The 26,727-nt window shown below is 42.1% G+C and overlaps 3 protein-coding genes across 3 annotated transcripts; 2 read left to right on the forward strand and 1 right to left on the reverse strand.

The window, feature by feature from the left end:
- Window positions 1–119: 119 nt before the first annotated feature.
- On the forward strand, window positions 120–9,796 carry serpinc1 (serpin peptidase inhibitor, clade C (antithrombin), member 1). The gene is made up of 8 exons (XM_051375634.1): window positions 120–281; window positions 1,492–1,864; window positions 1,948–2,163; window positions 2,560–2,697; window positions 2,832–3,050; window positions 4,451–4,625; window positions 8,580–8,644; window positions 9,053–9,796. Exons 2-8 carry the CDS (start codon window positions 1,493–1,495, stop codon window positions 9,227–9,229), a joined length of 1,362 nt encoding a protein of 453 aa, XP_051231594.1. The 5' UTR covers window positions 120–281; window position 1,492; the 3' UTR covers window positions 9,230–9,796.
- A 1,013-nt stretch (window positions 9,797–10,809) lies between these two features.
- On the reverse strand, window positions 10,810–19,255 carry zbtb37 (zinc finger and BTB domain containing 37). Its single transcript, XM_051375626.1, has 4 exons — window positions 18,936–19,255; window positions 16,996–17,934; window positions 16,818–16,917; window positions 10,810–16,143 (listed from the first exon to the last, which is right to left on the reverse strand). The coding sequence occupies exons 2-4, from the start codon at window positions 17,913–17,915 to the stop codon at window positions 15,619–15,621; spliced, it is 1,545 nt and encodes a 514-aa protein (XP_051231586.1). The 5' UTR covers window positions 17,916–17,934; window positions 18,936–19,255; the 3' UTR covers window positions 10,810–15,618.
- A 5,933-nt stretch (window positions 19,256–25,188) lies between these two features.
- Window positions 25,189–26,727, forward strand: LOC127349775 (growth arrest and DNA damage-inducible protein GADD45 beta). Its single transcript, XM_051375682.1, has 4 exons — window positions 25,189–25,457; window positions 25,590–25,691; window positions 25,803–26,025; window positions 26,175–26,727. Exons 1-4 carry the CDS (start codon window positions 25,414–25,416, stop codon window positions 26,286–26,288), a joined length of 483 nt encoding a protein of 160 aa, XP_051231642.1. The 5' UTR covers window positions 25,189–25,413; the 3' UTR covers window positions 26,289–26,727.

Raw genomic sequence — 26,727 nt, forward strand, 5'->3', positions numbered from 1 at the left:
TGGTCCTGGATCAATACGTGTGTGTGTGTGTGTGTGTGTGTGTGTGTGTAGGCCTACAGGCCTGTTGGTGCGCCCCCTGCTGGTCAGACGTCCGTCCTGTCACTTATTGATCAGCGATCGGTCTGAGGGGGAGTCCAGTTGGATCTCTGAGCTGTTGACTAACAGACGATCAATGTCTCAAAGGTTGCTGTGATGTTTCAGTGCTCTGCCGGACACTGACCTGAGTTCAGCTCAAACTACGCTCATTAGTCAGTCGGAGCGCACGGACTCTACCTACTCAGGTAAGATTTTACTAATTAATCTTCATTCAGAGAATTACTGAAGGTGTCGGGTTCACAGAGGCTCTTCTGGTCGACTGATCTGTTTTATCTCCTTCCAGTGATTGTGTCCTACTTACTGCAGCTGCACAGAAAATATCTCTGAGTTTAAAAGTCAGAAATTAAAGAGATTATCTTTTTATTTTACTCAGATTTATAAGTTTTATTAATGATTATTAAAAGTGTCAGTTTAATCTAAAATCAAATATCAATTAAATCAATTAAAGGTTTTGATCTTTTTAAATCAGCAACTTTTTTCTGAATCTTATTTCTAACGAAAAGAAATAATCTGATATTGATCTTTACACTTTTCATCAAATAATCAATGTGAGCAGATTGTGTCTGTAGACTGAAGAGAATCAGAGTCTCACTGATGGTGGAAATAAAGGTTTTACTTCCTTAAAACAGCCATTTTTGAATGGAGTTTGGTGTGACAGTGTGGAGCAGAGGGGATTTGAACCTTAATAATTCCCATAAACTGAACTGACCTACCTTCTAATAATGAACCTTGGAAACAGCAGACAGTAACAGGAAGTGGAGATTGAATTGAATTGAAATATCTTTAATGTCCCCAAGGAGCAATTTGGTTCACAACAGGTAGCCAACACATACACATTCGCACAAAAACACATAAAAACATGAAATGATGAATAGATAAAAGGGTTAGGGTTAGGGTTAAACCCTCCTGTTTTCTAATTCTGTGGTCTCGTAGTAAAAGGTTGATTCAAAAAGGGGGCGGGGCTTAATGTGAGGCCCAAGTACCCGAGGAACTTCTCTCATCTATTAGACAATTAGCTTTTCTTTACAGAAGTGAACCAGATGCAGAAATATAGTTGGACTGTGTATTTTTAAGTTTTCTTACACGCTTTAAAATCAAGAAGGCCCCCTAGTGGTGGGGGTCCCAAACCCTAGGTTGGGAACCACTGGTTTAATATGGATCAATCCGATACAGTCTTTAATGTTTGTTTAATATAGACATTTGTTTTCCATTCTACACTAAAATAATTCTATAAAAGTAAAAGTTTACCTTCAAATACAGATTTTATAAAATATTGATATAAAACAGTCTGCGTACGATGTACTCGCATCTGTAACGTTAAAACACCTCTAATTAACCTGATTATCTAATAATAAATAATCTAATACTCTAATTAATCTGACTGTCTCTGTCCAGAATGAGGGCTTCTGATTGGCTGTTGGCTCTGGCGTTCCTGCCGCTTGTCTCTGCCGCCCATCCGGACATCTGTAGCGCCAAACCCAGAGACCTTCCCCTGGAGCCACGCTGCATCTACCGCAGCCCCGACCCCGAGGACCCCGAGGTCCCAGAGGGCCCGACCCCGGAGCCGGAGGCGGTCCCCGAATCCACCAACCCCCGAGTGTGGGAGCTGTCGAAGGCCAACGGCCGGTTCGCCCTGTCGCTGTACAAACAGCTGGCCCTCAGCAAGACCCCCGACTCGAACATCTTCATGTCCCCCATCAGCATCTCCACCGCGTTCGCCATGACCAAACTGGGAGCCTGCAACCAGACGCTGGAGCAGATCATGAAGGTCAGACAGAAACTGTTTACACACATTAATCTCAGTGGCAGGACGCAGTCGGCTACAGGCTCCGCCTCTGTTTGTGTCTGCAGGTGTTTGAGTTCGACACCATCAAAGAGAAGACATCGGATCAGGTCCACTTCTTCTTCGCCAAACTCAACTGTCGTCTGTACAGGAAGAAGGACAAGACCACCGAGCTGATGTCCGCCAACCGGCTGTTCGGAGACAAATCTCTGATCTTCAATGAGACGTACCAGAACATCAGCGAGACAGTGTACGGAGCCAAACTGCTGCCGCTCAACTTCAAGGTAACGAGTCCACTCTGGGCTCATAAAGAACTGAACAGGTCTTCCACCATGGTCTCAGTACTGGATTCTGATTGGCTGCTGGGTGTGCATTACTTCCTGATGTAGGACACCGACTGAGTCCAGAGAAATTAGTTCAAAATGAATGTGCTGAAATAAACTAAAAACAACTTGTGAATATGTGATAAATCTGACACTCACATCCCATTGGCTGCTCACCACTGCAGAATAATGTCCTTCCAGGTACATCCGGAACTAATGGACTCTGTGGAGACAACCTCCACGCAGCGTCTGGCCTCCACAGAGTCCATTACTGATTACAGACACCTCGAAGGGATTGTCTCTTACACATCAGATATCTGACCACAGTTACACTAATAACCCGGTTCTGTGCTGCAGGAGAACCCGGAGAAGGCCCGGGTCACCATCAACAACTGGATCTCCAACAAGACAGAGAACCTGATCCAGGACACGCTGCCGGCAGGGGCTCTGGACTCCAACACGATCCTGGTCCTCGTTAACACCATCTACTTCAAGGTGCCCCCTCCTGCCCCCCCGTAGAGACACGATACACGGCTCTTTATTCTGCCGCTGCGGTCCGAAATAATATGGTTAGCAATTATTTCTTTGCGCTTTACTTTGCGCTGACGTGTTCTCGTTCCTTCCCTCAGGGTCAGTGGAAGAACAAGTTCGACAAAGACAACGTGTACAACTCAGACTTCAGCGTCAGCGAGAGTCGCACCTGCTCCGTCAACATGATGTACCAGGAGACCCGGTTCAGGTACCGCTACTTCCCCGATGACAAGGTGCAGCTTCTGGAGATGCCGTACCGCGGAGATGACATCACCATGGTGATCATCCTGCCGGGCATAGACACCAAGCTCAGCAAGGTAGTGCCCCGAATGTCATTGAAAGCTGTTTGGGGACAGGAAATTAAAACAAGGATTGTGCCACTTCTAAGGCTAGGTGGGGGGGTGTTTGTGTAGGTTTTCATATTCAAGGAATTTGCCATGGTAATTTGGTGCAATGACATATAGAAAATATAAATACAGATGAAACCAGAAACAATAAATACATTATAAAAAGAGCCCGAATGTACAATATGGCCGAATACTTAAATCAAATAAAAATTTAAATAAGTTTGTTTCTTCACTTATATATTATATTTAGTATATATATAGTAGTAGTAATATATAATATTACTAAAATAAAACATCTTCCAGGTTCGTCAGTTCGTTCATGCGCTTCCATCCACATAAGATCTGTAATGAGCTGTTTTTTGTCCCTGCAAATATCATTATGTCACACTGCAGTTTCCTGTACAACTCAATCATTTATATTTATTCCCAAATGTCAGTATTTGTTGGAGAGCAGCTGTGAGTAATGAGCTGCATATAGTGAGTGCGGAGTTGCTGGTTTGATCCCGTGTAGCTTAAGAGAGTGAAACCGGTGCAGGTCTGAATGTCTGTACGATGCCTGAACGCTGTCTGTATGATGTCTGTACGATGTCTGTACGATGTCTGTACGATGTGTGTACGATGTGTGTACGATGTGTGTACGATGTGTGTACGATGTCTGTACGATGTCTGTACGATGTCTGTACGATGTCTGAACGCTGTCTGTACGATGTCTGTACGATGTCTGAACGATGTCTGTACGATGTGTGTACGATGTGTGTACGATGTCTGTACGATGTCTGAACGATGTCTGAACGATGTCTGTACGATGTCCGAATGATGTGTGTACGATGTGTGTACGATGTGTGTACGATGTCTGTACGATGTCTGTACGCTGTTTGTAGGATGTCTGTCGATGTCCGTACTCTTCTTACTCTTCTTAGATGTCTTTACGATGTCTGAACGATGTCTGAACGATGTCTGTACGCTGTTTGTACGATGTCTGTACACTGTTTGTACGATGTCTGTACGCTGTCTGTACGCTGTCTGTACGATGTCTGAACGATGTCTGTACGCTGTTTGTACGATGTCTGTACGATGTCTTTACGATGTCTGAACGATGTTTGTACGCTGTCTGAACGATGTCTGTACGCTGTCTGTACGCTGTCTGTACGATGTCTGTACGATGTCTGTACTCTGTCTGTACGATGTCTGTACGATGTCTGTACGATGTCTGAACGATGTCTGTACGATGTCTGTACGATGTCTGTACGCTGTCTGAACGATGTCTGTACGCTGTCTGAACGATGTCTGTACGCTGTTTGTACGATGTCTGTACGCTGTTTGTACGATGTCTGTACGCTGTTTGTACGATGTCTGTACGATGTGTTCAGGTGGAGGAGAGTCTGGACCTGAAGAAACTCACTGACTGGTTGGATCAGATGACAGAAACCACTGTCTCCGTCCACGTCCCTCGGTTCCGGGTGGAGGACAGTTTCAGTCTGAAGGAGAAGCTGCAGGCCATGGGACTGACCGACCTGTTCAGCTCTGAGAAGGCCAGTCTACCAGGTGAGGGGGGGCGGGGACACACCTGGAGGAGGTCAGACAGTGACCCAGGAGGTTCATCAGGTGTCCACATGATCAGGTCCAAGATAAAAGACAACACTGTGTTTAACAGATACAACCTGAGTCCAAGGTCCACATCGATCCATTAATCAATGGTTGTTGGTATCAGGACATCCCAGTGACACAGAGTCTGTTGGAGGACCGGCTGCAGGCAGCGAGGGGAACTAATCACTGTGTGACGTTCAGGAACTGAAATAAACATGGGGCGTTTAGGAACCAATGTGAACAGTGGGAACAGGGGGCGTTGCTGGTTTGATGTTAACAGTGAATTCTTTAACTGGACTTCATGTTGTTGTCTGATCCTGATCTCTGAGTTTATTGAATTTGGTTTTATAAACCTTAAATCTATATAGTTCTGATAACTTTCACAGATATATTTATTTATTTATTTATTTTTGCACAGATTAGAATTACATTAAAAACGACAAAGATAACAAATAGTGTAAAGTGCAGGGAGAGGCAGAAAACCCAGATGGGCTTATTTAAGGCCTCCACCTAAAATTTCATAGTTATAAGGAACAGAAAATGTACATACAGAGAATATTATAACTACATAAAGTAATAACAAACTGATAATAGTGAAAAAGAATATATGACATCAACAACAAGTTATAATGAAAACAAAATAACAATATGAAAACAAAAATATGAACATAATATAAAAGTGTATTTGTGTGTGAATTAAAATTTTAAGACAGCAGTTAAATGGGCTTTTAGACATCTTTTAAAACATTTTATAGAGATGGAGTTTTTTGCGAGATGGGAAAAGGTATTCCATAATTTGGTACCCCTAAATTTAATAGTAAATTGACCTCTGCACGTAGAAAATCTTGGGGGATGAAGATCTAAAGATTGTCGCGTTGGATAAGAGTGAACCTGAGAATTAAATTTAAAATAAGTTTTAAAGTGCTCTGGAAAGGTTTCATGATCTGAATATACCTTATAAATAAAAACACATATTTGAGAGATATTGATGTCATGAACAGTAAGTATCTGGAGTTTCTGAAAAAGAAGTAGAGATGAGACATGTGACTCAGATCAGGTTGCCATCCTAACGAAACGTTTCTGAAGAACCAAAATTCTATGAAGTGAAGTAGGAAAGGTGCTTGCCAATACTATATTACAATATGAAAGATATGGATAAATTAAACTGTAATGAAGTGCAAGAAGACAGTTTGTGGTAACAAGATTACTAATCCTCCTAATTATACCGATAGATTTATTTATTTTTTTTGCTAACCCAGAGTATTTGTGCTTTCCAATTCAAACTCTCATCAACAAAGATTCCCAGGAATCTTGTTGTTGAGACTTGAGGCAACTCAACAGACTGAATTATAACTTTACAAAAATCCTTAGAGTATGATTTTTTGCCACAAAATATTATATAGTTAGATTTTTTTATATTCAGAAATAACTTATTTAAACTGAACCATGTAGCATATCTAGTTAAACCAAATTTTTAATCAGAGAATGGAAATTTGAGTGAGAATAAACTAGAGTTGTATCATCTGCAAACATTATTGGAGAAAGAATATTTGAGACATTTGATAAATCATTAATATAAATAAGAAATAATAATGGTCCAAGAATGGATCCCTGTGGGACCCCACAAAGTAGTGTAGCTTTGTTGGAATAGCATCCATTAATACAAACAAACTGTCTTCTATTTGAGACAGTTTTTTAACCATTCAAACGTAACATCATGAAAACCATATTTATGCAGTTTTTTCAGTAAAATATGATGGTTAACTGTATCAAAAGCTTTTGAGAAATCGATGAATGTACTACAAATAAATTCATTATTTTCTAATGCAGAGGTAACTTTGTCAATCAAATGAAGCAAAGGCATATAAGTGGAGTGATTTTTCCGAAAACCATACTGATGTTTGTAGAGAATTGAATTACATGAGAAAGGATCCTTTTGTGATTTTTTTCTAATATTTTTGAAAAACATGGCAAAATCGATATGGGTCTATAATTATTAAAACAACACGGATCATCCGCTTTAAATAGAGGAATAACTTTGGCAACTTTTAAATCCTCTGGTACAAGAGCCTGTTGCCATAGACAGATAAATAATGTAACCTAGTGGCTGCAAAATTGACTGCTTGACCTGTTTAACTAGGGATGCAGAAATGTCATCATGGCCAGCTGAAGATTCCTTTAGTTCATCAATAATGTCACTTATTTCTTGGACATCAGGAGGCTTAAAAGAAGAGATAGAAGGATAATTTCCTGTAATGAAATCCAGTGGATTACCACAACTAGGATGAACTTTACTGGCTAATTCATAACCAATGTTAACAAAAAATCATTGAATTTTTGAGCTATATCAAATGAATTGTTAAAAGAATTGTCACCATCTAAAAAGATTGAAGGTAACTCTGGGTGAGTCTTTTTTTCTCTAAGCAGCAACTGATTTATAACTTTCCATGTGGTTTTGGTATCATTTGAACACCTCTTACATTTTTCACAGAAATATTTCTTTTTTGCAGATCTAATGGAATGAGTATATTTATTTCTATAAGATTTGTAAACACCCTGGGTAAGGGGTGTAGGATTTGAGACATTTTCTGTACAATTTATTTTTTTTCCTCAGCAGCTTCAGCAAATCAACTGTAAACCAAGGCCTACTTAAGTCCTGACTGCATTTCCTAGTAGAACTGCCTATTGGAAAACATTCATCCAAACTATAGCTAATGACTTTCATAAAATGTTGATATGCAGAATGAGCATTATTTTCTTTCTATAGATCATTCCATGAGATACTGGCAAGCATATCTTGAAATTTAGAAATGTTTGACTTGTTTGCTCATAATTCTTTTGTACATCTTTTTGTTATTTGGTTTAATTTTATTAGGCTTGATTAAAGAGTACTGGAATATAGGAAAATGATCTGACAAATCTAAATATAAAACCCCAGATTTCATTCCTTCACTCAAGTTGTTTGTTAAGATGTTATCAATCAAAGTTGCTGAATTTTCCTTTACTCTTGTAGATTTATGAATAAGTGGGAAAAAGCAACTAGAATAAAGAATATTAAGAAAATCTGTAGTTAATGAATCTAAATTATTTTTTAAAGAGGTTTATGTTAAAGTCTCCTAAAATATAACAAAGTTTATCCTCCTTGTTTATCAAATCAAGAGAACTGGACAGACTTCATTAAAATCTTTGACAGTAGAGTCAGGTGGGCGATAAATAACACCAACTATAACATTTTTTCCACCAAAGACACCAGAGAGCTCCACAAACACTGATTCCACCTCAGCCCTAGCTGACTTCAGGGAAAGATCATCTCTAACTTTAAATTCATAGTCACCAAGAAAAAAGAGATACTCCACCTCCAGATCTATTCTCTCTTACGCAGTGAACTGAATTATAATTTGGTAATTTAAATTTTTCTCTAGAATCTTCTGTAGGCCATGTTTCAGATAAGGTAATAACAGAGAAATTATGTTTGAGTGAAGATAAATAATGAATACATTTGTCATAGTTGCAAGGAAGACTTCTTATATTCAGGTGGAAAGTGGAGAATATATTAGAAGGCATAGAAACACATAAGTCATTAAACTGAGTTTCATCATAAAATCTGCAGAGGTTAGTGGCATCAAATGATGAAAAAAAATGTAGATGTGGGTCAACATCAACATTGTAAGAATCAGTCGCAGAGGAATCAAAAGGCTTAAAAATATGGTCATCAGACTCAGATGTGTTGCAGTAGTCCATAAGGTGTAAATATAATGTACTGTGGATATGTCATTAAAAAAAAATCAGAGTACTGTAAAAATGAATCATAAATATTGATCTGTTGATTAGTGTTAGTTGGGTTAATCAGGACAAAGACACGGTCAGTAGTTAATAATAAAGTGTGTGTGTGTGTGTGTGTGTGTGTTTCAGGGATGTTGGAGGACGGCGGTGATGGTCTCCACATTTCAGACGCCTTCCATAAAGCCTTCCTGGAGGTCAGTGACACACTGCTGACATCACTGTTGACATCACTGACAGCTGCTCACTGATTGGCTCTGTTTTACAGCGAAAGGTTACTGTAGACGGAGAGGTTAAAGTTTCCTCTCGACCAACAGTCGACACCTGAAACAGCTCCTCTGGATCTGTTTACAGAAACGACTGTTTGGTGGATCAATATTTTTGTTGGCCTAAAAGAAGTCTGAAATAATAATAGTGAAATATGCACAATTAGTTAAAGTAATAACATATATATAATATGTACATATATACATATATTATATATTATATAATATATACATATATGAATGTACTTTTGTTACTGAACTCAGAGGAAGTGATGTCAGTGTCCTCTGGGATCCAGAGTCGGGACCGGGTCCTGAGTAAACCTGTTTTGTGGTCTGCAGGTGAACGAGGAGGGCAGCGAGGCGGCGGCGGCCACCGCTGTGGTGGCAATCGGTCGCTCCATCAACTTAAACCGGGAGGTTTTCCTGGCCAACAGACCGTTCCTGCTGCTCATCAGAGAGTCCACCATCAACACGCTGCTGTTCACCGCCCGAGTGGCCGACCCCTGCAACCCTTAACACCCGTCCAATCATCCAAACATTACCCAGAATCCTACACTGAGACGCTGTATGGATTCAGCTCGTCCTCATTCAGCGTCAGCAGCGTAACCTTCTCACCCATCAGTGTGCTTACTGCGTGCTACAGTACACACACATAATACAGACGTTTCATAGCTATATAGCAGAATCAATAATCAATAATAAATACTTTAATACAGTGGAACCGTCAATGTGCAGCTCTCTTTCAGCCATGCATTCATTACTTACTAGTAACAGCTGCTGCATTGTGGGTAACGAGTGAGTAAAGAAAGAGGCGAGTCGGTGGTGGTCGACACTTAAAGTGCTTTATTTCCTCTGAAGGAGATGCGACCTGTGAGTGATCTAGTGGTCATGGTGAAAGAAGCTTCTTCACATTTTTCTGAACTAATAATCAACCTTTGGCCTCACCCCCCCCCCCCCCCCTCCACCAACAGAGACATGCAACAGAAAAGATCTTCACATAAAACCTGTCCGGTTCTTCTACGACACAACTGAAGTACCTCCTCTTTAAAACAAACGTACAGTATTAAAAGTTAATTTACTAAACATTTTTCCTTTGACTCATTTTCTGCTTCGATATATTAGGATATACTTTGAGGAATCAACAGTAAAGAGTAATCTCATTAAGTGAATATATCTAAATGATTTATAATTAGGCATGTTGTGGTCAAGGTTACTGGATATTCATATACTAAACATCTGATTCACACAGTAAAAATAAAACATGTTTCAGACTGAAGCTGAAGAAAGAAACAAACGTTTGGCGTTAAAGCAAACTGATCGGAGCCTCGACCGACTCCATGAAGAGCAGACGGTGGTGATGAAGACGACGATGGTGATGATGAGGAGGAGGTTGGGCTGTTTTCACAGTTTGACTGAAGATGAAACTGAAATGAAGTGAAGAACCATCAAAGAGGAAAAGTCGGATTATGAGCCCCCCCCGTCCCGCTGCCCAGCTGACGCTCGACGCTTTTGTTCTTCCACGAATACAAGTTTGAATGTTTTTAATAGGAAACTGTGAAAAGTTTAATTTCTACCAAAAACCACCAGCAGGTGGCGCTAACGTCTGACCGTCTGCTGCTTTAATACAACACAGGATCAAATAATTCATAACGATATTTCAAATATAAAGTGACGGGCCAAATTCAGACAATCTGATCATGTAACAAAAATAAATAAAAGTCGATCTTTGGTTCTCAAGTTTTAATCGAGTTCAGACTCGGTTCACGAAGACTCTGAACGCAACTCGGATCCGACTTTTCCTCTTTTTACAGATTCCTCGAGCGTGATCAGCTGTTCTGGAAGCAGCTTTTTATTGATCTTAACTGGCTTGAAATGATTAAAGATAAAACTACACTAACACGGAAACCCGTTTCTGCCAATGTGGAAAAGATCGGTCGACATAATGAGAAAGTTTCTCGTTATTCTGAGATTATAATGATTTTCAGGATCCCTTTTTTCCTCACATTGGCAGAACTGGACTTCCATAGACTTCAGCTCAGTGCAGAGAGGTTGAAGACATACGGAGGACCCGGTTCAGATATCGTTAGTGGCCGAGGTTAACTTAACAGTTTCTGTTGACCTCTGCTGCACTGAGTCCGTCTGTTCCCGGAGGTTCTGCAGAACCAATGTGTTCGTGTGGTCGGAGCTGGGCAACATGGCGACAGTGCAGTCCCTCCAGGTCGCTCTAAGCCTCGCACTTCTGATTTCATAACAACTTTTCTAAAAAGTATTTAAGTAATATTTCTGGGTATTTTTTTGCAACTAAATTGTGGGAGAAAGTGAAACTGTCATTATTATTATTATTATTATTATTAAAAGTTAGCGGCAACTTGATCCAGTCAGAATAAAATTGTTCACGTCTTCGTCACAACAATAAAAAAGGGATCGAGTTTTGCGGCTCAACGTCAGATTTACAGAAAAGTTGTGGTGACAAAATTTACCCAGAATTCAGTGAGATTGGTTGAAACTTCCTGGAGGGACTGAGTTCATGTTTGTAACATGAATAAAAATAAAGTCTTACATTTATTTTGTGAATCCTAATTCGTCCGTTAACGTTGCTCCACAGTTACGGAGCCGGATTCGTCCTCAGATTTCAGTTAAAAAATGAACTTAATTAAAAACTGAAATTTTCAAGCATAGTGTTTTTAAATTGATCCATAAAGATTAAAAGTTTGCACGAGGTGATAAATCAGAATCATTATTATTTCTGGGTTTTATGGCTGAAATTGCATGTTAACCTCTTCTGAAGGCAAACCGTCATTATTTTACATTTTATTACATATTATTCTTATTTATTTATGGTGTAAGCCAACTGACACACGTAACGTTAGCTTAAAATACTAAATATTGAAATATCTGACCTGTGTAATATTGATGGAAACAGAAGATTTGAAATTACATTTCACAAAAATAAACCTCAGTTATATAATGTCAGTTAGCTGCATGAATACTACGATCAATAAAACAAAGTCATACATTTATATTCAGTTTACGGTTGAAGAAGCTTATTGATGTGATTAGCAGCCAAAAGATAGAAGAGAATATTTATTTCAATTTCAACGTTGAAAAGAAACTGATCGTATTATCACACACACCAAATGACTTAAGTTCTCTGCAGTGATGTACAGGTGTACTCCAGGACACTGTGACATCACTGCTGGGTGTGGTCACAGGTGCAAACTCTTCAGTTTCCTTATATGGAGCAAAAATACTGTTTTATAAGATTAATAAGATGTAAATAAACGAGGTTTTAGTGAAGAGAAGATGATTGTTTGTGCACACATTCACAATAATAGATTTCTGTGTAATATTTGAGCGTTAATGTGCGACAGAGGCGGTGAAGATATTTACGATGTAAAATAAAATGACCAGTATTTTCTGTGGTACGTTGGAAAGAGGTCTTGCGGTTGTCACGGTTACTGAATTTTACTCCATTTTGCCCAGCCCTGGTCTGTTGTGTGTCGTCGCCCTCTGCAGCGACTCGCAGGCATTTCTTACCTGCTGCTGTTACAGGTGAGCTCTGCGGCGGGTAGCTCGCACTGAGGTTTAGCCGTTAGCGTTCTGCTACGTAGGGAAAAGGTAAACGTCTGATTCACTGAAGAAAAGAAAGAGTCTGTATACCTGATAGTTCCTGGTTTTAGCCTGAAGAGTGAGTGCGGCGGCGGGCGGCGGCGGCCGGAGTGAGGACAGAGCCGCTGGATTCACTTGCATAAAAAAATGTAGCGTCCACTGAGAATCAGATTCACAGCTCTGTATAAAAACAGTAACAGCCCGTCTGCGTGCTACCGAACTACCAAACATCTGAACTTTACTCCGAACTCACATCATTCAAAAAAACATCTTAGTAGTTTAAATATGTTCGTCTGATAATATGTGATTTTATATCGTTCTTATAAAAAGTTCTGGTTTTGATCCCGTCTCTCTGATAAGTGCTGAAGTTATTGTGGAGGGCCAACGTGGCAACGTGGTCTTTCCTTTGGTTGCCAGGTGGTCCGACCTGCTCCCGCCCTCCAGCAGGTGACCTTTAACCTCTGGTGGGGTTTTATTTTAGTCCAGCTCCTTGGCCTGGTTCCTACATCCATCTGGTCTGACAGGGTCCGGCTCCTCGTCCCGTCGCTACCCGATCTATGTCGACCCGATCAGAACCCGTGTATCGTAATGACGCGTTACCTCGACTGAAGCACTCTGATTGGAAGATTAGGTTAGCGAGAATCAACACGTTAGCGTTGAAGTTGTTGGGACTTTGATTCTTTTAACTTTAGTGGAGCTATGCTAGCAGTTTTCATCCACTTCCAGTGTTTGTGCTAAGCTAGGCTACACACATACGGAGACTGTAATCCACCTGAAACATCCGCTAACAGGAGCTAGCTAGCTCACACACATCAGCTAGCTTGTACATTATGTTGTGTTTTGTGTGTTAATGTATCAGCTAATACCAGTTAGCAACTGTTAGCAACTGTTAGCTCCTGTTAGCTCCTGTTAGCTCCAGTTAGCTCCTGTTAGCTCCAGTTAGCTCCAGTTAGCAACTGTTAGCTCCTGTACTGATGTTGGTCTGTAAGAAAACAACAATGAATGAGCCATCTGTTAGCTTCCAAGCTAATGTTGATTTTCTTAATAAATTAACATCAGCTAACGTAAAGGTGGCAGACGAGCTCACAAACATTAGCGGTTTTTAAAAATGTTTGTAATAATTATAACAGTTTGACATAAAAGTAAAAACATAAGCTAGCTTGTAGATTAATGTTCGTCGATATCAGTTAAAAACAAGTAGCTACGAACTATTAGCTCTAATAGATATGTAGGTATGTTTGTAATTGATTGTAATAATTAATAGCTTCAAACAACTGGAACACTATTTGTAGCCAGTTAGCCTGCAGGCTAATGTTAGCATATGATGACAGCTGTATACTCATTAGCCAGCTAAACGTTTTCAGTTTATTCTCCCTGAATGATTTTTTGATAAACTGGAGCTTCAGCAGCAGATTTAACGCGTCATTAACTGCGACAGAAGTTCCTGATCCGGTTGCGACACACTGTCGTCTGTCACACACATTGTCAGAGCAAAAAAGTGTCCAAGAAAAACAAAACAAAAACAAAAACACATGCTTGTTATAAAAATATCTGAGAAGACTGACGGAGATCTCTGTGTGAGTGGATCAGAGCGCCCCCCGGTGGTGCTGTGCTGTGCAGTGCAGCAGCTGTATTGCGTAGTGATGAGAGGTAACTGAGCTGTGTAGCTTATCTGAGGCTGGACGCCGTCCAGTTTTCCTGCTGTAAGTCTGTTCAGTCAACAGGCTGCCAGATGGTCCTTTTTCTAATCTACCAGATCATTAAAAACCGAGTTCGACACTCAATCTGAAGAATTTATACTCGATTTACAGCCAAATCAACAAATCCAGTGTGATCAGAGTTCTTTTCACTGCATCATAAAGCTTCGTTCTCCACCGTGGGACACAAATATATCAGTTTATCCCACAACCTCCTCCCAGGTGAACAGGCGGGGAGGTATCGGAGGCAATGTCCCTCCACATACGACCACCCGGTATTACGAGACCGAAGTCCTGAACTTAGGTCTCGTGATAACACCTGAGCAGATTCTATTAGCCAGAGAAGGTCATGGGATACAGTCGAAAGCTCCATGTAGAGCTAAGTAAGTGGACCTTGTGTTTAGAATATTTAGTAGAGAAGATCATAGAGGTGTTCCGATACCAAGTTTTCCTTCCCGGTTCTGATTCCGATACCAATCCAACTGAACAAGCCTGAATGATTTCATCGTTAACCCTAACCCGGCCCGGCGCAGGTTCTAGCTAACGTTACACTGAAATCAACTTGCTGCTGGTTGTTCCTCGATGACCTTGTTGGTTTTGGTCAGTTAGAGTAAGAATATCAGAATATCAGGGTAAGCCAGTGAGTCGGAGGAGGTTGAAGGACACTGGTGGAAGTATCAGGGTTCCGTTTCGGGGATATGGTATCGGATCGGTGCGCAGATATGAGTACTTGCAGATACCACGTTTTAGGAAGTAACGGAAGAGCTTTAGATACTGGTATCAGAACAACTCTTGTCAAGACTTTACTACATTTTATAGAGTAAAAACTTTATAATAGTCTTAAATACAGAGTTTTAGAAACTGGAGCTTTCGGTAAACCCTCTCGGATCAGGACTGGGATCAGGACTGGGATCAGAACTGGGATCAGAACTGGGATCAGAACTGGGATCCGGACTGACTGATTAACAAGAGATCAGTAGTGTGAAGCAGTGTAGTGTGAGATCTTTATCTATTTACTAAGATTTGATCTAATGTCCCAAAAACTGGAGAACGGGGAAAGACAAGAACCTCCAATCACACTGAAACTGAACTTTAACAGTCGAAGTTTCTCATTGAACCTTTTTGTGCAACTGAATCGTTTAATGCCGACGTGGCACTTGAAGAGCGCGCAGGATTATTATTATTAACCTCACTGCTCCAGATTGTCTCAAGGCAAATACGAAAGACTGGAACTGTTAAACTGGCACTGAGTAGTTTGGCAAAGTTTCCACCAGACAGACTGTTGTGATGCTGCATTGTGAACCTGTAATACCTGTAAATATAAAAGTAGAAATCTGTAACATAAACTCGACGGAGGCAAACGAGGACCACTGCATCGTGTGGCGTATGAGGTTGTTGGAGTGTGTGGCGTTTCTTCATTTTAGCTTAATCTGTTCGGTTTGGTTAGTGAAGGTAGATGCGGTTTAAAGCGGAAAAATCTCAGTTCAGACTCTGAGGTGTCCTTTCTGTCGCTGCGGGTTCAGCGTCCTGTTGGCTCCAGGTGGATCAGACGGCCCCCCTACCCCAACCTCGACACTTCCCTACTTCCCCCATTTGAGGTCAGTCGGGCCCCGTGGTGGAGACTGAGGCCTGGGGACCTTCACTGTACTGGCCTCCGCCGCTGCTGCTCCCGCCCCCGCCCTCCGGCTCCTCCTGGCTGGGGGAGGCCTCGTCGCTCGGCCCTCCCCTGGATGTGACGGAGGCGGTGGTGGTCTCGGGGGAGGCGCTGTGGGCCTCCTGAGGGGCACAGCCTGGGTGGTTTTTGCGGAAGTGCTGGTTGAGGATGGCCTGGAAGGGGAAGCTCTTGCCGCAGACGTGGCAGTGGAAGGGCTTGTTGCCGGTGTGCTTGCGGATGTGGTACTCCAGCTGGTCCTTGCGGGTGTACTTCTTCCCACAGATACGGCAGACGAACGGCGTGATGCCCATGTGCAGGCGCATGTGGCGGTCCAGGCTGCCTTTCTGGTTGAAGGACTTGCAGCAGTAGATGCAGGTGAGCCGTGGGTTGTAGCGGAACCAGCGGTCTCCTACCTGCTCCCTCAGGTAGTCCTCATAGCCACCCATATCGAACGCTGCATGCTCCTCCCCCTGACAGGCAGAACGAAACGTTAATACAGACTAGAACCAGAACAGAACGCAGCAAATTGGGTTTTCAACCTCTTGATCAACAAAGAGCGCTCTTAACCTGGTTTCAGACCGCTGAATCTTTAGAGGTCTGCTAGTGACCCTGTCTGAGGATGGACGTTGGTACCACGTCGATGCCAAAATTCTGAGAAACGTGACGGTACTCTTTTTTTCTACAGTACCGTAGGTAGGTACCGGTCAGGTCTTCCGGACCTGATGGGATCAGCGTCTACGCCTACAGGTATTGTTTTGTGTATTAGCCTGTGGACAAATATTAATGTATTGTTACGAGTGGTCGAGTTTCAAGGTACAATTGCTCAGTCACGTTCATCTAGCTGAGCACTAGTAGGGTTGCATCCCCTCCTCAGACAGCTGAATGGTCACAACTCGGGCTGGGTACCGAACTTCGATACTTGAACGGTATCGACTGAATCAGGTTTCGGTATCAACTACTAAATATCTCAGATTTCTGTACTGCGACATAATTTGAAAACAAAAACTAATTAAAAAATGAAAATGTGAAACTTAATTCATTAAAAAATATACTTTTGTAAATGAACAGATACATTTTTAAGTCTATGTCTTCTATTGATTTTGACTTTGAGGGGAACACCCACTACCGTCCTGTGACTGGTTACCTGGGAGCTCGGCTGTCGCAGCTCGTCCGCCCGGCTCGGAGACTCGCTCTTCGCCCGCTGACGCTCCGCCAGGACGACGACGCTGCCGGTGGGACTGAACCTGACACACAAACACACGTTAACACGCAGGAAGTCGGGACGGCGCTCGGCTCTGAGACGCGTCTTCGCTGTGACTCACCTGTCTGTCTCGCTGAAGCTGGAGGACGGTTGGGCGCTCCGGCCCCCCAGCGCTCCCACCGGCCCCGTCACCAGCGTGCTGCGTCCCGACGTGTCGATCATAACCGTGGTGCCTTCTTCTACCGGCCCCCCCTCCTCCTGGTGCTCCCCGGCGCCGATCCACTCCTCCATCCTCTCAGTCTTGATCCGTATTCGGTCCATGCCACCGCCCTCCTCTGCGCTGCCGGGGCGCTCCGGCTCGCTGCTCGTCTCCACGTACCACTGACCGGCCCGGTTGATGCGAAGGATCGGTTCTTTTCCTGCTCTGCCGGTGGTGGTCCCAGACCCCTCCAGCCCGCTGTGCTCCACCGTTGGCGGCGGGCTGAGCGGCTCCTCTGCCGGACTGACCGCCTCACACACCTCGGCCCCCCCCCGCGGGCCGAGAAGCCGCAGGCCACCGTGGTGACCGCCTCCTCGTGCCACAGCCTCCAGGGTCCGGTTGCCCCTGGAGCCCCGCGCCTCCTCCACGGGCTCCTCATCCATGTCTGCCAGGCTGATCTTCAGGTGGATCCCCTCCAGGATCTGCGTGCAGCGGTCGATGATGTGCTGCATCTGCAGGAAGCTGGCGGCCGTCAGGTAGCTGATGATGTCGGCGAGCTGCAGGCAGAGGCGGCCTGTGTAGCAGAAGGACAGCAGCTGCTCGAACACCGTCGGGTTGCGGATCACCGTCAGCGACACGGTGCTCATCTGGCTCAGAGACATGTGGTCCCGGAAGTACGGCGAGCTGGCGGCGAGGACCACCTTGTGCGCCCGGAAGCTCTGGCCCTGCACGTTGACCACGATGTCGCAGAGACGGCCCTGAACGCGCAGCTGGTTCAGGTGAGACAGAACCGAGTTACTGAAGTCCGGGATGTCCAGCTGGATGCTGCCGGACCGCTCCATGCTGCAGCCTGCAGGGACGCTGTAAGATCAGAACCAGATCAGAACCAGATCAGAACCAGATTAGAACAGATCAGAACCAGATTAGAACCAGATCAGAAGTTTAAAAACAATCTTTCCTGGCACATTTACAGTCCTCCTGTTAATGAATGTGCATTGTCCCTTTAAATACACAAACAGGCTCCGTAAGGTAACACCGGATCAACTCGCTGTCTCGTTACAGTCTGATGATCCACGTTGGTTCTGGCTGGTTCCATTAAACTGGAAACAAACACTTTTATAAAGAACTAACCACTAACCAAACTAACTATTTACACATTAAATGAGCTTTGAAACAGTTGGATGTCAATATATTGTTTGATTTTCACTTTAAATCTAATTTTTGGGAAACTTTCATAATAAGACTTTAAAGTATCTAACAGAACATTATACAAACAAAACTGCATAAAAAGTTCCTTAAACAGGAAATAATCTGCTCAACATTGATCCAAATATCTGATTTAGTACAAACTGATTCACTTTTGATCAAGTTTTAATAGAAAATATCATAAAAGTTTAATAAATGATAGAAACTTTCTCTTGTAACTGAAATTCTGGAGTCCTTGTCCTGGACCTGGTCCTGGTCTGCAGAGAGGAAGAAAACTGATTCATTTATAATCTGAGTGAAGTTTTAGTGTTGGACCTGTCCAGATAACAGATCTGTATGATACTGGATCAGGGCCGGAGTTAGACCTGGATCTGGGTCCTGTCGGTCTGTGATGCTGCTACCAGAACTCACCTGTCGGCCAGGTGACCCGAACAGGTTCAGACTGAGGATGAACCAACATGGAGGATTCACAGCGTCTGACCGGACCCAGGTTCCAGTCTGCCAGCAGGACCCAGACCAGAACCTGACAACCTGACAACAGGACCCAGACCAGAACAAGACTACAACCTGTCTGACAGCAAGAGACCGGGACACAGATCCAAACCCTGTCTCGGGGGGGGTCAGGTAAAGCTCCAGGTGGGCTGCTGGACTCTCACCTGAAGGAGGGGGGGCAGGCAGAGATCGGGTCTGGTTTCAGGGTGCGGTGCAGTCTTCAGTCCTGCAGCTCGGCTCGGCTCAGCTCGGCTCGGCTCGGCCCCGGCAGGCTGCAGCTCCACCCGCCGCTCCTCCAGGCTTCGCGGCTCCAGCGGCGGTCGTGGCGGGTTCAAGGCCGGGGAACAGCAGCTGAGCTCCGGGTCGTCGGCAGCCGCTCCGCCGCCATTCCGCTGGAAGTCGCTCTCGGTTCGGACTCGGCTCAGTGTCGGCTCGGTGTCGGTCCGCGGCCGCTTCTCATCTTCCTTTTTCACGGCAGAAGGGCCGAGGCTGCAGGAAGGAAAGAGGGAAGGAGGAAAACGCGTGGGGCATGCTGGGAAACGTAGTTTACATCCCAGAAGGAGAGCGGGCTCAACGGCCGCTTTAAAGACTGCATTTCCCGGCATGCATCTGCGAGGAGAGGGGTCATCATGGCACTTGGAGTTTGGCAAAGTGGAGTTCACACAAATATTATAAAGTACAAATACTCCAAAGTACAAATACTCCAGTAAAAGTACAGTAGTAATTTAATCATGAATAATAATAATAATAATAATAATAATATATGATATTATTGGATTATAATTATTGATCCATTCAGGGGTTTTTTTTTACTTTTATTTGGTTATTTCTCACAACCTCTTTTATATCAAATATATTTTTATATGTTTCAACAATGTGCTGTATTATTGAATAAACATGTTATATATTAATAAATATCCTATGAATTTACATGTTTAATGTAGAATAATGTGGAAAAATATGTAAATAATCATTAAATGACTGATTATTCTGTTTATTTACAGATATTTACTGTTTATTTACAGATATTTACTGTTTATGCACAGATATTTACTGTTTATGCACAGATATTTACTGTTTATTTACAGATATTTACTGTTTATGCACAGATATTTACTGTTTATTTACAGATATTTACTGTGTATTTAATAATTAAACCGTTAAATTTAAGTTTAATACTGTTAATACAATAATGTAGAATTAGTGACATTAACAGTAAAGAACAGGATTTATATGGATTAGTTTGACAGATTTCTTGTATAATTACAGAAAACAAACATTGAATAAATGTTAATGATTTAATCAGCTTTGGTGAACTCAGAATAAATCAGATTACTTTTAATAACACTGAAAATACTTTAATATATAAAGTAATCCATACAGGGATATTGTATTTGTCATTCTGTGAACAAACGTTTGTAATAAATTCAGTCGACTGGCTGTAATGTGACTTTTTATATATTTTATGATCTGACACAAATAATCCAAGTATCAGAATATTAGTGTAATTTGATTACTTTCTGTTATTTTTGGATTACCTCAACACTGAATTTGTCAGAAAAGAAATCTATTACATCTGTATGTAAAATCAGTAATCAATGACTGCTGATCAGCTGATCAATGAAGCTGTCCACACTTCATTAGTGATGTCATGTAATCAGTATTTTCACATTAAAAGCACAGAGGGATTAAGACTGAGGAAGAAGCTGAAAGCAGAACACAGAGGAGCAATATGTAAATATACATACATTTATATTTACACATATATACAGTATATTTGTAATTTATATACATAAATATAGTGTATTTAATGTACTAATACCTCCCTGTACAGATACTCTACTGAAGGTTTTACTGCACTAACAGTTTGTGATTCTCTCTGATTGATGATCAGTGAAGCGATAATGATCCTCCAATCAGTCATCAATAATCTTCATTCTGTACCTGAAAGACGCCATAAACTCTTATTTTGTCCCTTTAAAGTTCCTGTAGTTCACAGTGACACCAGATTCATTGATTATCAATAGACTGATTGATTAATGGGCTGATGTTCCAGCTGCACTTTATAAACTGTAGTTTCATTTATTATAAAACATCAGATTTTATAAACTCTGAGTACTTGAGTAAAAGTACTCAGTTACTTCCTTTAATAAACTGTTTGTTGTTTCAGAGGAAGTTGATTCCAACGGTGTCGACTGTTAACGAAGGACACGGAGGAGGAAGTGTGTATTCAGAGGAACAACAACGGAGCCACACCAGACTCCAGAGGAAAAACTCACAATTTAAGGACGTGTGAAACGGAGAGGAACGACTGCAGACTGGAGACAGCAGGAGAGTTCACACACACACACACACACACACACACACTGATGTGTTAGTGTGTTTGTGTGTGTTGTAAATTTAAAGCTTTAATTTGTCCGTTTGTGGATTCTGAGATTGAAGAAGTTTGACTCAAAAATATTAAAAATAAACAGTAGTGAATTTTAAATTTTACATTTTGAACAAACTTTAATTTCTCCTCAAACTTTTCTTTTACAGTTTTTTTCGATTGTTCACACACATTTTCTGAAAGCATGCCTCATACTCTCAGACCTCTACACACAAATCAAAACACACACACACACACACACACACACACACACACACACACACACACACACACAATGGGCAAAACCCCTCAATTCTCCTGCAAAATGAAACACACAAACCATCATATGAATAGACATTTATAAGAACCAGTTGAACACTGATGTGCTCAATGTAAAACACTATGATGAATGGAAAACACTTCTTCTCCATTCATCATAATGACTCAGGCCTTTATTGTTCAGTGTTACACTTACTACAGACAGTACATACATAAGTGTGTAAAATATTTGACAATATTGTTTTTATACTCAGAACACACAAATACACTGTAACAAATATATTTTATTTTTCCCACATAAACAATGTACACAGTGTACATCCCAACCAACACATATTCTACATACAAAACAAAAGAATTTACTGTATACAGTTACAGTAAAATAAACTATGCTGCATCCTCTCTTCTGTTTGGGTCTGGCCACAGCACCTCATCCACGTCACAAGCAATGTTTTCCCTGGCCAAGCAGCGGGGGAAATATCGCCTAGCATGGCGAATCCAGCCATGAAAAGCATCAACTGCTATATCTAACCCTAACCTGTTGCCCTTCTATGCTAAAGCTCTGATTTTTTCTGGTGAAAACAAGATATTTTCTTCATGAACATTGTGTCAAATGCAGAGAATTGTGTGAAGTGTTTTGAAAAAAGTGTGTTTTAGAACTGCAATTTGAGTGTAAAGCAGGAATTGTGCTTGTAGTTCAGCAGAATTGGTTCAGTGGGTTGGTGCATTAGTTACATGTTGTGGTCAGTTCCAGAATCTGTGTGTAAACAATTGAGAAAAACTGTAAACTTTGAAATCCATTAAATGAATCATGTGATTCTATTAAACTAATCAATAATGATCCTCCAGTCAGTCATCAATAATCTCAGTGACACTAACGAGACAGTTATTAGTCATTTAAACTTTGATCAATAACTCAATCGATCAATAATTGTTTGGATTTGATGTAATTGTTCCGTGATCATCATGTGATCATTTTCTGTTGATTAAACTTTCTGTTGTGACGAATCAATGACTGATGATCAATGAATCCATCGACACCAATTCATGTATTGATCGTCACATTAAGTGAACTCATTAAAGAATTAATTGACCTTAAAGTCCTTAAATCTTCATTTTAGACCTGAAAGATCCTAAAAACTCAAATTATCTTCTGTAAAAGTCTTAAAACAGTTAAACTTTAGTTTTTATTTTTCACTTTAAATCTGTTCAACACCTCAAACCTCCTTTAAACTCTTTAAACATTTAGTTATTAACAACCTTTAACTATTTTTCTTTTTTCTGTTTATTTACTTTTACTCCTGAAAACTTTTATCTTAAATTAAGTTTTAAACCTTTTTTAAAACGTTATAAAACTAAAATTTTAAGTTTGTTTGTCTTAAACATAACTTTTTAATGTTTTTATAGTTTAACGTCTGAAAACAATTTAATTTTATTACTTTAAATCTTTTTAACTTGATTTAACTCAAATCTTTTAAATAATTTGAACTCATTTTAGAGCTTTTTAAAGAGTTTCTGTGTAATTATTTTCATTAAAATCAGTAATCAATGGCTGATGGTCAACTGATCAATGAAGCCATCCACACTTTATTAGTGATGTCATGAGATCAGTATTTTCACATTAAAAGCACAGAGGGATTAAGACTGTAGTATCGATTGATTTCATCATGTGACCAGCTCGTCACACACTTCATTAATGAAAGCTGATTGGCTGCTGATGAGCTCGTCAATCTGCAGTTTGACCCTGATTAACTCCTGATACCTCATCAATAATCAATCACTATAAAGTGAGTTGTTTGTCTTTAATGTGAAAAGATCCATTAAATGAATAATAAATAATTTTAACTGAATTCATCAAATTAGAAATAAAGTTTGAGTCAAATTGTCGACATTAAAGCAGAAAAACTGAATTTTAAACCTTAAACTTCTATCTTGTAGAAAACTTTTCATTTAAATGTTGATTTTATTCATTAAAGGACTCAAACTTTAATTCCTATATATACACACATATATATTTACATTTATATTATTATTTGTGATTTATTGTATGCAAGCTGTGTATCCAGGGCAGAGGTCACTGTCTCCGCTGAGCTAAATAAAGGTTAAATAAACAATAAATAAAGATAAATAAAGATAAATAAAAGTGAATTGTTCTACAGGGGAGCCAAATGTTTGTGTTTTTCTTAATAAAAACACAATTAATAAAAAAGTTTTACACAATCTGTAAAAATAATTTAAAGTAAATAAGGGAAATGATGAAATAATGAAGTTATAATAATAATAACTGTAGTTTGTGGATCAGACCAGCAGGTGGCAGAACAGGACCAGAGAAAGATCTACTGAACTCCATCCTCCTGGTTCTCACTAAATACTTCAAATGTGTTTTATATTTTATACATTTTAGAAACATTCAGATCATTTAAAAAAACCGAGACATCAGAGACTCAAAACTATAATTTAGTGTGACAAACATTCGACTGAGTCTGTGTTTACTTACTATCTTATCTTTATCTTCCACAGAAACTTTGTCATTACAAACTTTATTTCAGATTCTATGATTCAAAAAATCTAAATGTGAACTGTGAGCATTTATTTTCTTCTCCTGGCATCAGTGGGCTTCCGTATGAATATCACACCTGTGTAATTATTATTATTAATAATTACATTAGTGTGTAAAACAAACAGCTGGTTATCAAGGTAAAAGATAATATCAGTTATATATTAATATATATATCATTATAAATAAATATATAAATCCTATCAGTGACTCAGGTCACTCAGTCTGTTGATAATTAATGTTTCATTAATAATGGAATGTTAAAGTTTAGATATTTAAGGAACCCTGAATGTGAAACCTGCAGGTTTGTTTCAGTTTAACGTTTAAAGTCTCTGCAGAACCTCCAGAACCTGCAACCAACCCACGAATCACTCAAAACTCCCCAAAACTCTGTTTGTTATTGGAAACCCTCAAAACCCCCTAAACGATCCCTGAAACCCTCCCAACGACCCCTCCCCCCTCCCCCCATGAGAACCGGTTTCAGAGTCTCGTCGTGTTCCAACTTGTCCTACTGGTTTCTGCTGCAGGGCCCCGCGGGGCCGCTGGGGGGCGTCTGAGACCTGGTTTTACTCTGCAGACAGTTCACATGAGTCCTGCAGAACCTGGTCGGGGGGGGGGGCAGACAGGAGCACATTGAACATGCAAATAAATAAAAACCATAAATGTGCACTTTATTATGTTGTTTTTGTTGTTATTGTTGTTGTTGTTGTCAGGTGAAGGGATCTGGTCCAGAAGCAGCAGGGGGGGCTGAAGCCTCCAGAACAGGAACTACAGCAGAGTCTCTGAGTGCCCCCCCCCCAGTTACACAATGCACGCACTGCATACGGTGCTGATCACCTGCTGCAGCTTCCCTACCGGACCACAGACCTCTGTGTGTGTGTGTGTGTGTGTGTGTGTGTGTGTGTGTGTGTGTCAGGTGAACTCCGCGGCGTTCCTCGTGCAGCGGGAACAGTCCGGGAGGAGGATCTGTAAATCCCTCCACTCAGAAAGAACCTGCAAACAACCCGAGAGTGAGGAGGAAGAGGAGGAGGAGGAGGAGGGAGAGAGCGGGGGATTCTCCGAAACCACCCACGTGGGATCACCGGCGTCTGCTGCGCGCTCAGCCAATGGGAGCAGAGTCCGGGGGATCTATTGACAGCGGAGGACCAATCAGAGAGCGAGCTGCCGGGCGGGGTGACGCCCACCGCGCACAGAGAGTATAAAGAGAGAGAGTGAGAGCCTCCAGCAGCACAGACTGTCTCTCTCCCTCTGCACGGACTAACTGTCGGCAACGGACTCTGGACCGAGACCTGGACCGAGACCTGGACCGAGCTGGATTACTGTTGGGACTTTACTCCGGGACTGTAACGGACTAACGGACTGTAACTGTAACGGACTGTAACTGTAACGGAGGATCTTTGTCTTTATTGATCTGCTGGATTATTTCTCTCCCTTCAACATGACTCTGGAGGAGCTGGTTGGGTCCAACAGCACCGACATAAAGTAAGTTCTTACCGGAGAGCTGAATCAGGCTGTGTGTGCACTTTGTACAGCTGTCTGTGAGTGCGTGCAGTGCGTGTACTGTGTGTGCGTGCTGTGCGGGGTTCTGTCTCTAACCGCCTCTGTGCTCTGCAGGATGGAGACGGTGAGTCAGGCTCTGGAGGAGTTGCTGGTCGTGGCTCAGCGGAAGGACTGTCTCACGGTGGGAGTGTACGAGTCCGCCAAACTCATGAATGTGTAAGTATGACTTTTAGTTCCCGCACGTTCCCGCAGCTTCTATCATAAACCCGCTCTCCCGTGAGCCTGTGTCGCGCTGACGTTAACCCGGTTCTCTCCTCGGTTCTGCAGAGACCCGGACAGCGTGGTGCTGTGCGTGCTCGCCACCGATGAGGAGGATGAAGATGACATCGCGCTGCAGATCCACTTCACGCTGCTTCAGGCTTTCTGCTGCGACAACGACATCAACATCCTGCGGGTGTCCGGCGTGAGGCGGCTGGCCCAGCTGCTGGAGGAGGACACCGAGGACGGCAACGGCAACGAGCCCCGCGACATGCACTGCATCCTGGTCACTGTAAGTCCAACCTCCCGCTCCTCCTCCTGGAGGAAACAGAATGAACTGAAAACTGAAAATCAACAAATACAAAATCAATATTACCCTTAATAAACACTGTTGATGACGTCATAAATAAATAATAATGATGATGATGTTACCTGTTGCAGAACCCCCCCGTGCAGCCGCTGCAGTGTCCCGCTCTACAGAACATCAGCAGCTTCTGTGAGGAGAGCCGCTGCCGGAACCAGTGGGTCCCCAGTCTGGACCTCCAGGACCGCTGAACCGGGTCCAGTCAGACCGCTTGTGGAGCGGTGAGAACGAGTGGAAACGGTCCAAACAGCCGGCCTCTTTCTGGAGAGGAACCGCGGCGTTTGAGTTGAGCCCGGACCGAGCCCGGACCGAGCCCGGAGCCGGAGCCTCTTCCTGCGGCCTGATGGGCCGATACTGGAGGGGGTGGGAGGGCGCTTGGACGGGTTCTGGAAGCCGGACCGGCCTCCCGGTAGAGGGTCCAGGTCCTGGAGCTACAGACAGAATGAACTCCTGAACCACTTCCTGCTCACCTGAGCTCAGGTGGCTACAGGAAGTGTGACATCATCATGTTTTATTATTTCCTGTTTGTGACACGATGGAGTGACGTCACAGTATTTAAAGGGACAGTAATCTATGTGATCAGCTGTTTATTGAACCTGTTGATTGATCAATAAATTATTGACGGAGAAA

This window comes from Dicentrarchus labrax, unplaced genomic scaffold (assembly GCF_905237075.1).
Source record: "Dicentrarchus labrax unplaced genomic scaffold, dlabrax2021, whole genome shotgun sequence".
Lineage (NCBI taxonomy): Eukaryota > Metazoa > Chordata > Actinopteri > Moronidae > Dicentrarchus > Dicentrarchus labrax.

What these genes read in the sequence shown, in the direction of transcription:
- LOC127349775 (XM_051375682.1), top strand. Translation starts at nt 25,414, where the DNA reads ATGACTCTGGAGGAGCTGGTTGGGTCCAACAGCACCGACATAAA. An exon ending in TCCAACAGCACCGACATAAA is followed by an intron (nt 25,458 to 25,589) that starts GTAAGTTCTTAC and finishes TGTGCTCTGCAG; the next exon opens with GATGGAGACGGTGAGTCAGG. An exon ending in TCCGCCAAACTCATGAATGT is followed by an intron (nt 25,692 to 25,802) that starts GTAAGTATGACT and finishes TCGGTTCTGCAG; the next exon opens with AGACCCGGACAGCGTGGTGC.
- serpinc1 (XM_051375634.1), top strand. Translation starts at nt 1,493, where the DNA reads ATGAGGGCTTCTGATTGGCTGTTGGCTCTGGCGTTCCTGCCGCTTGTC. An exon ending in TGAGAAGGCCAGTCTACCAG is followed by an intron (nt 4,626 to 8,579) that starts GTGAGGGGGGGC and finishes TGTGTGTTTCAG; the next exon opens with GGATGTTGGAGGACGGCGGT. An exon ending in TCCATAAAGCCTTCCTGGAG is followed by an intron (nt 8,645 to 9,052) that starts GTCAGTGACACA and finishes TGTGGTCTGCAG; the next exon opens with GTGAACGAGGAGGGCAGCGA.
- zbtb37 (XM_051375626.1), bottom strand. Translation starts at nt 17,915, where the DNA reads ATGGAGCGGTCCGGCAGCATCCAGCTGGACATCCCGGACTTCAGTAAC. An exon ending in AGCTTCAGCGAGACAGACAG is followed by an intron (nt 16,918 to 16,995) that starts GTGAGTCACAGC and finishes TTTGTGTGTCAG; the next exon opens with GTTCAGTCCCACCGGCAGCG. An exon ending in TGCGACAGCCGAGCTCCCAG is followed by an intron (nt 16,144 to 16,817) that starts GTAACCAGTCAC and finishes TCTGCCTGTCAG; the next exon opens with GGGGAGGAGCATGCAGCGTT.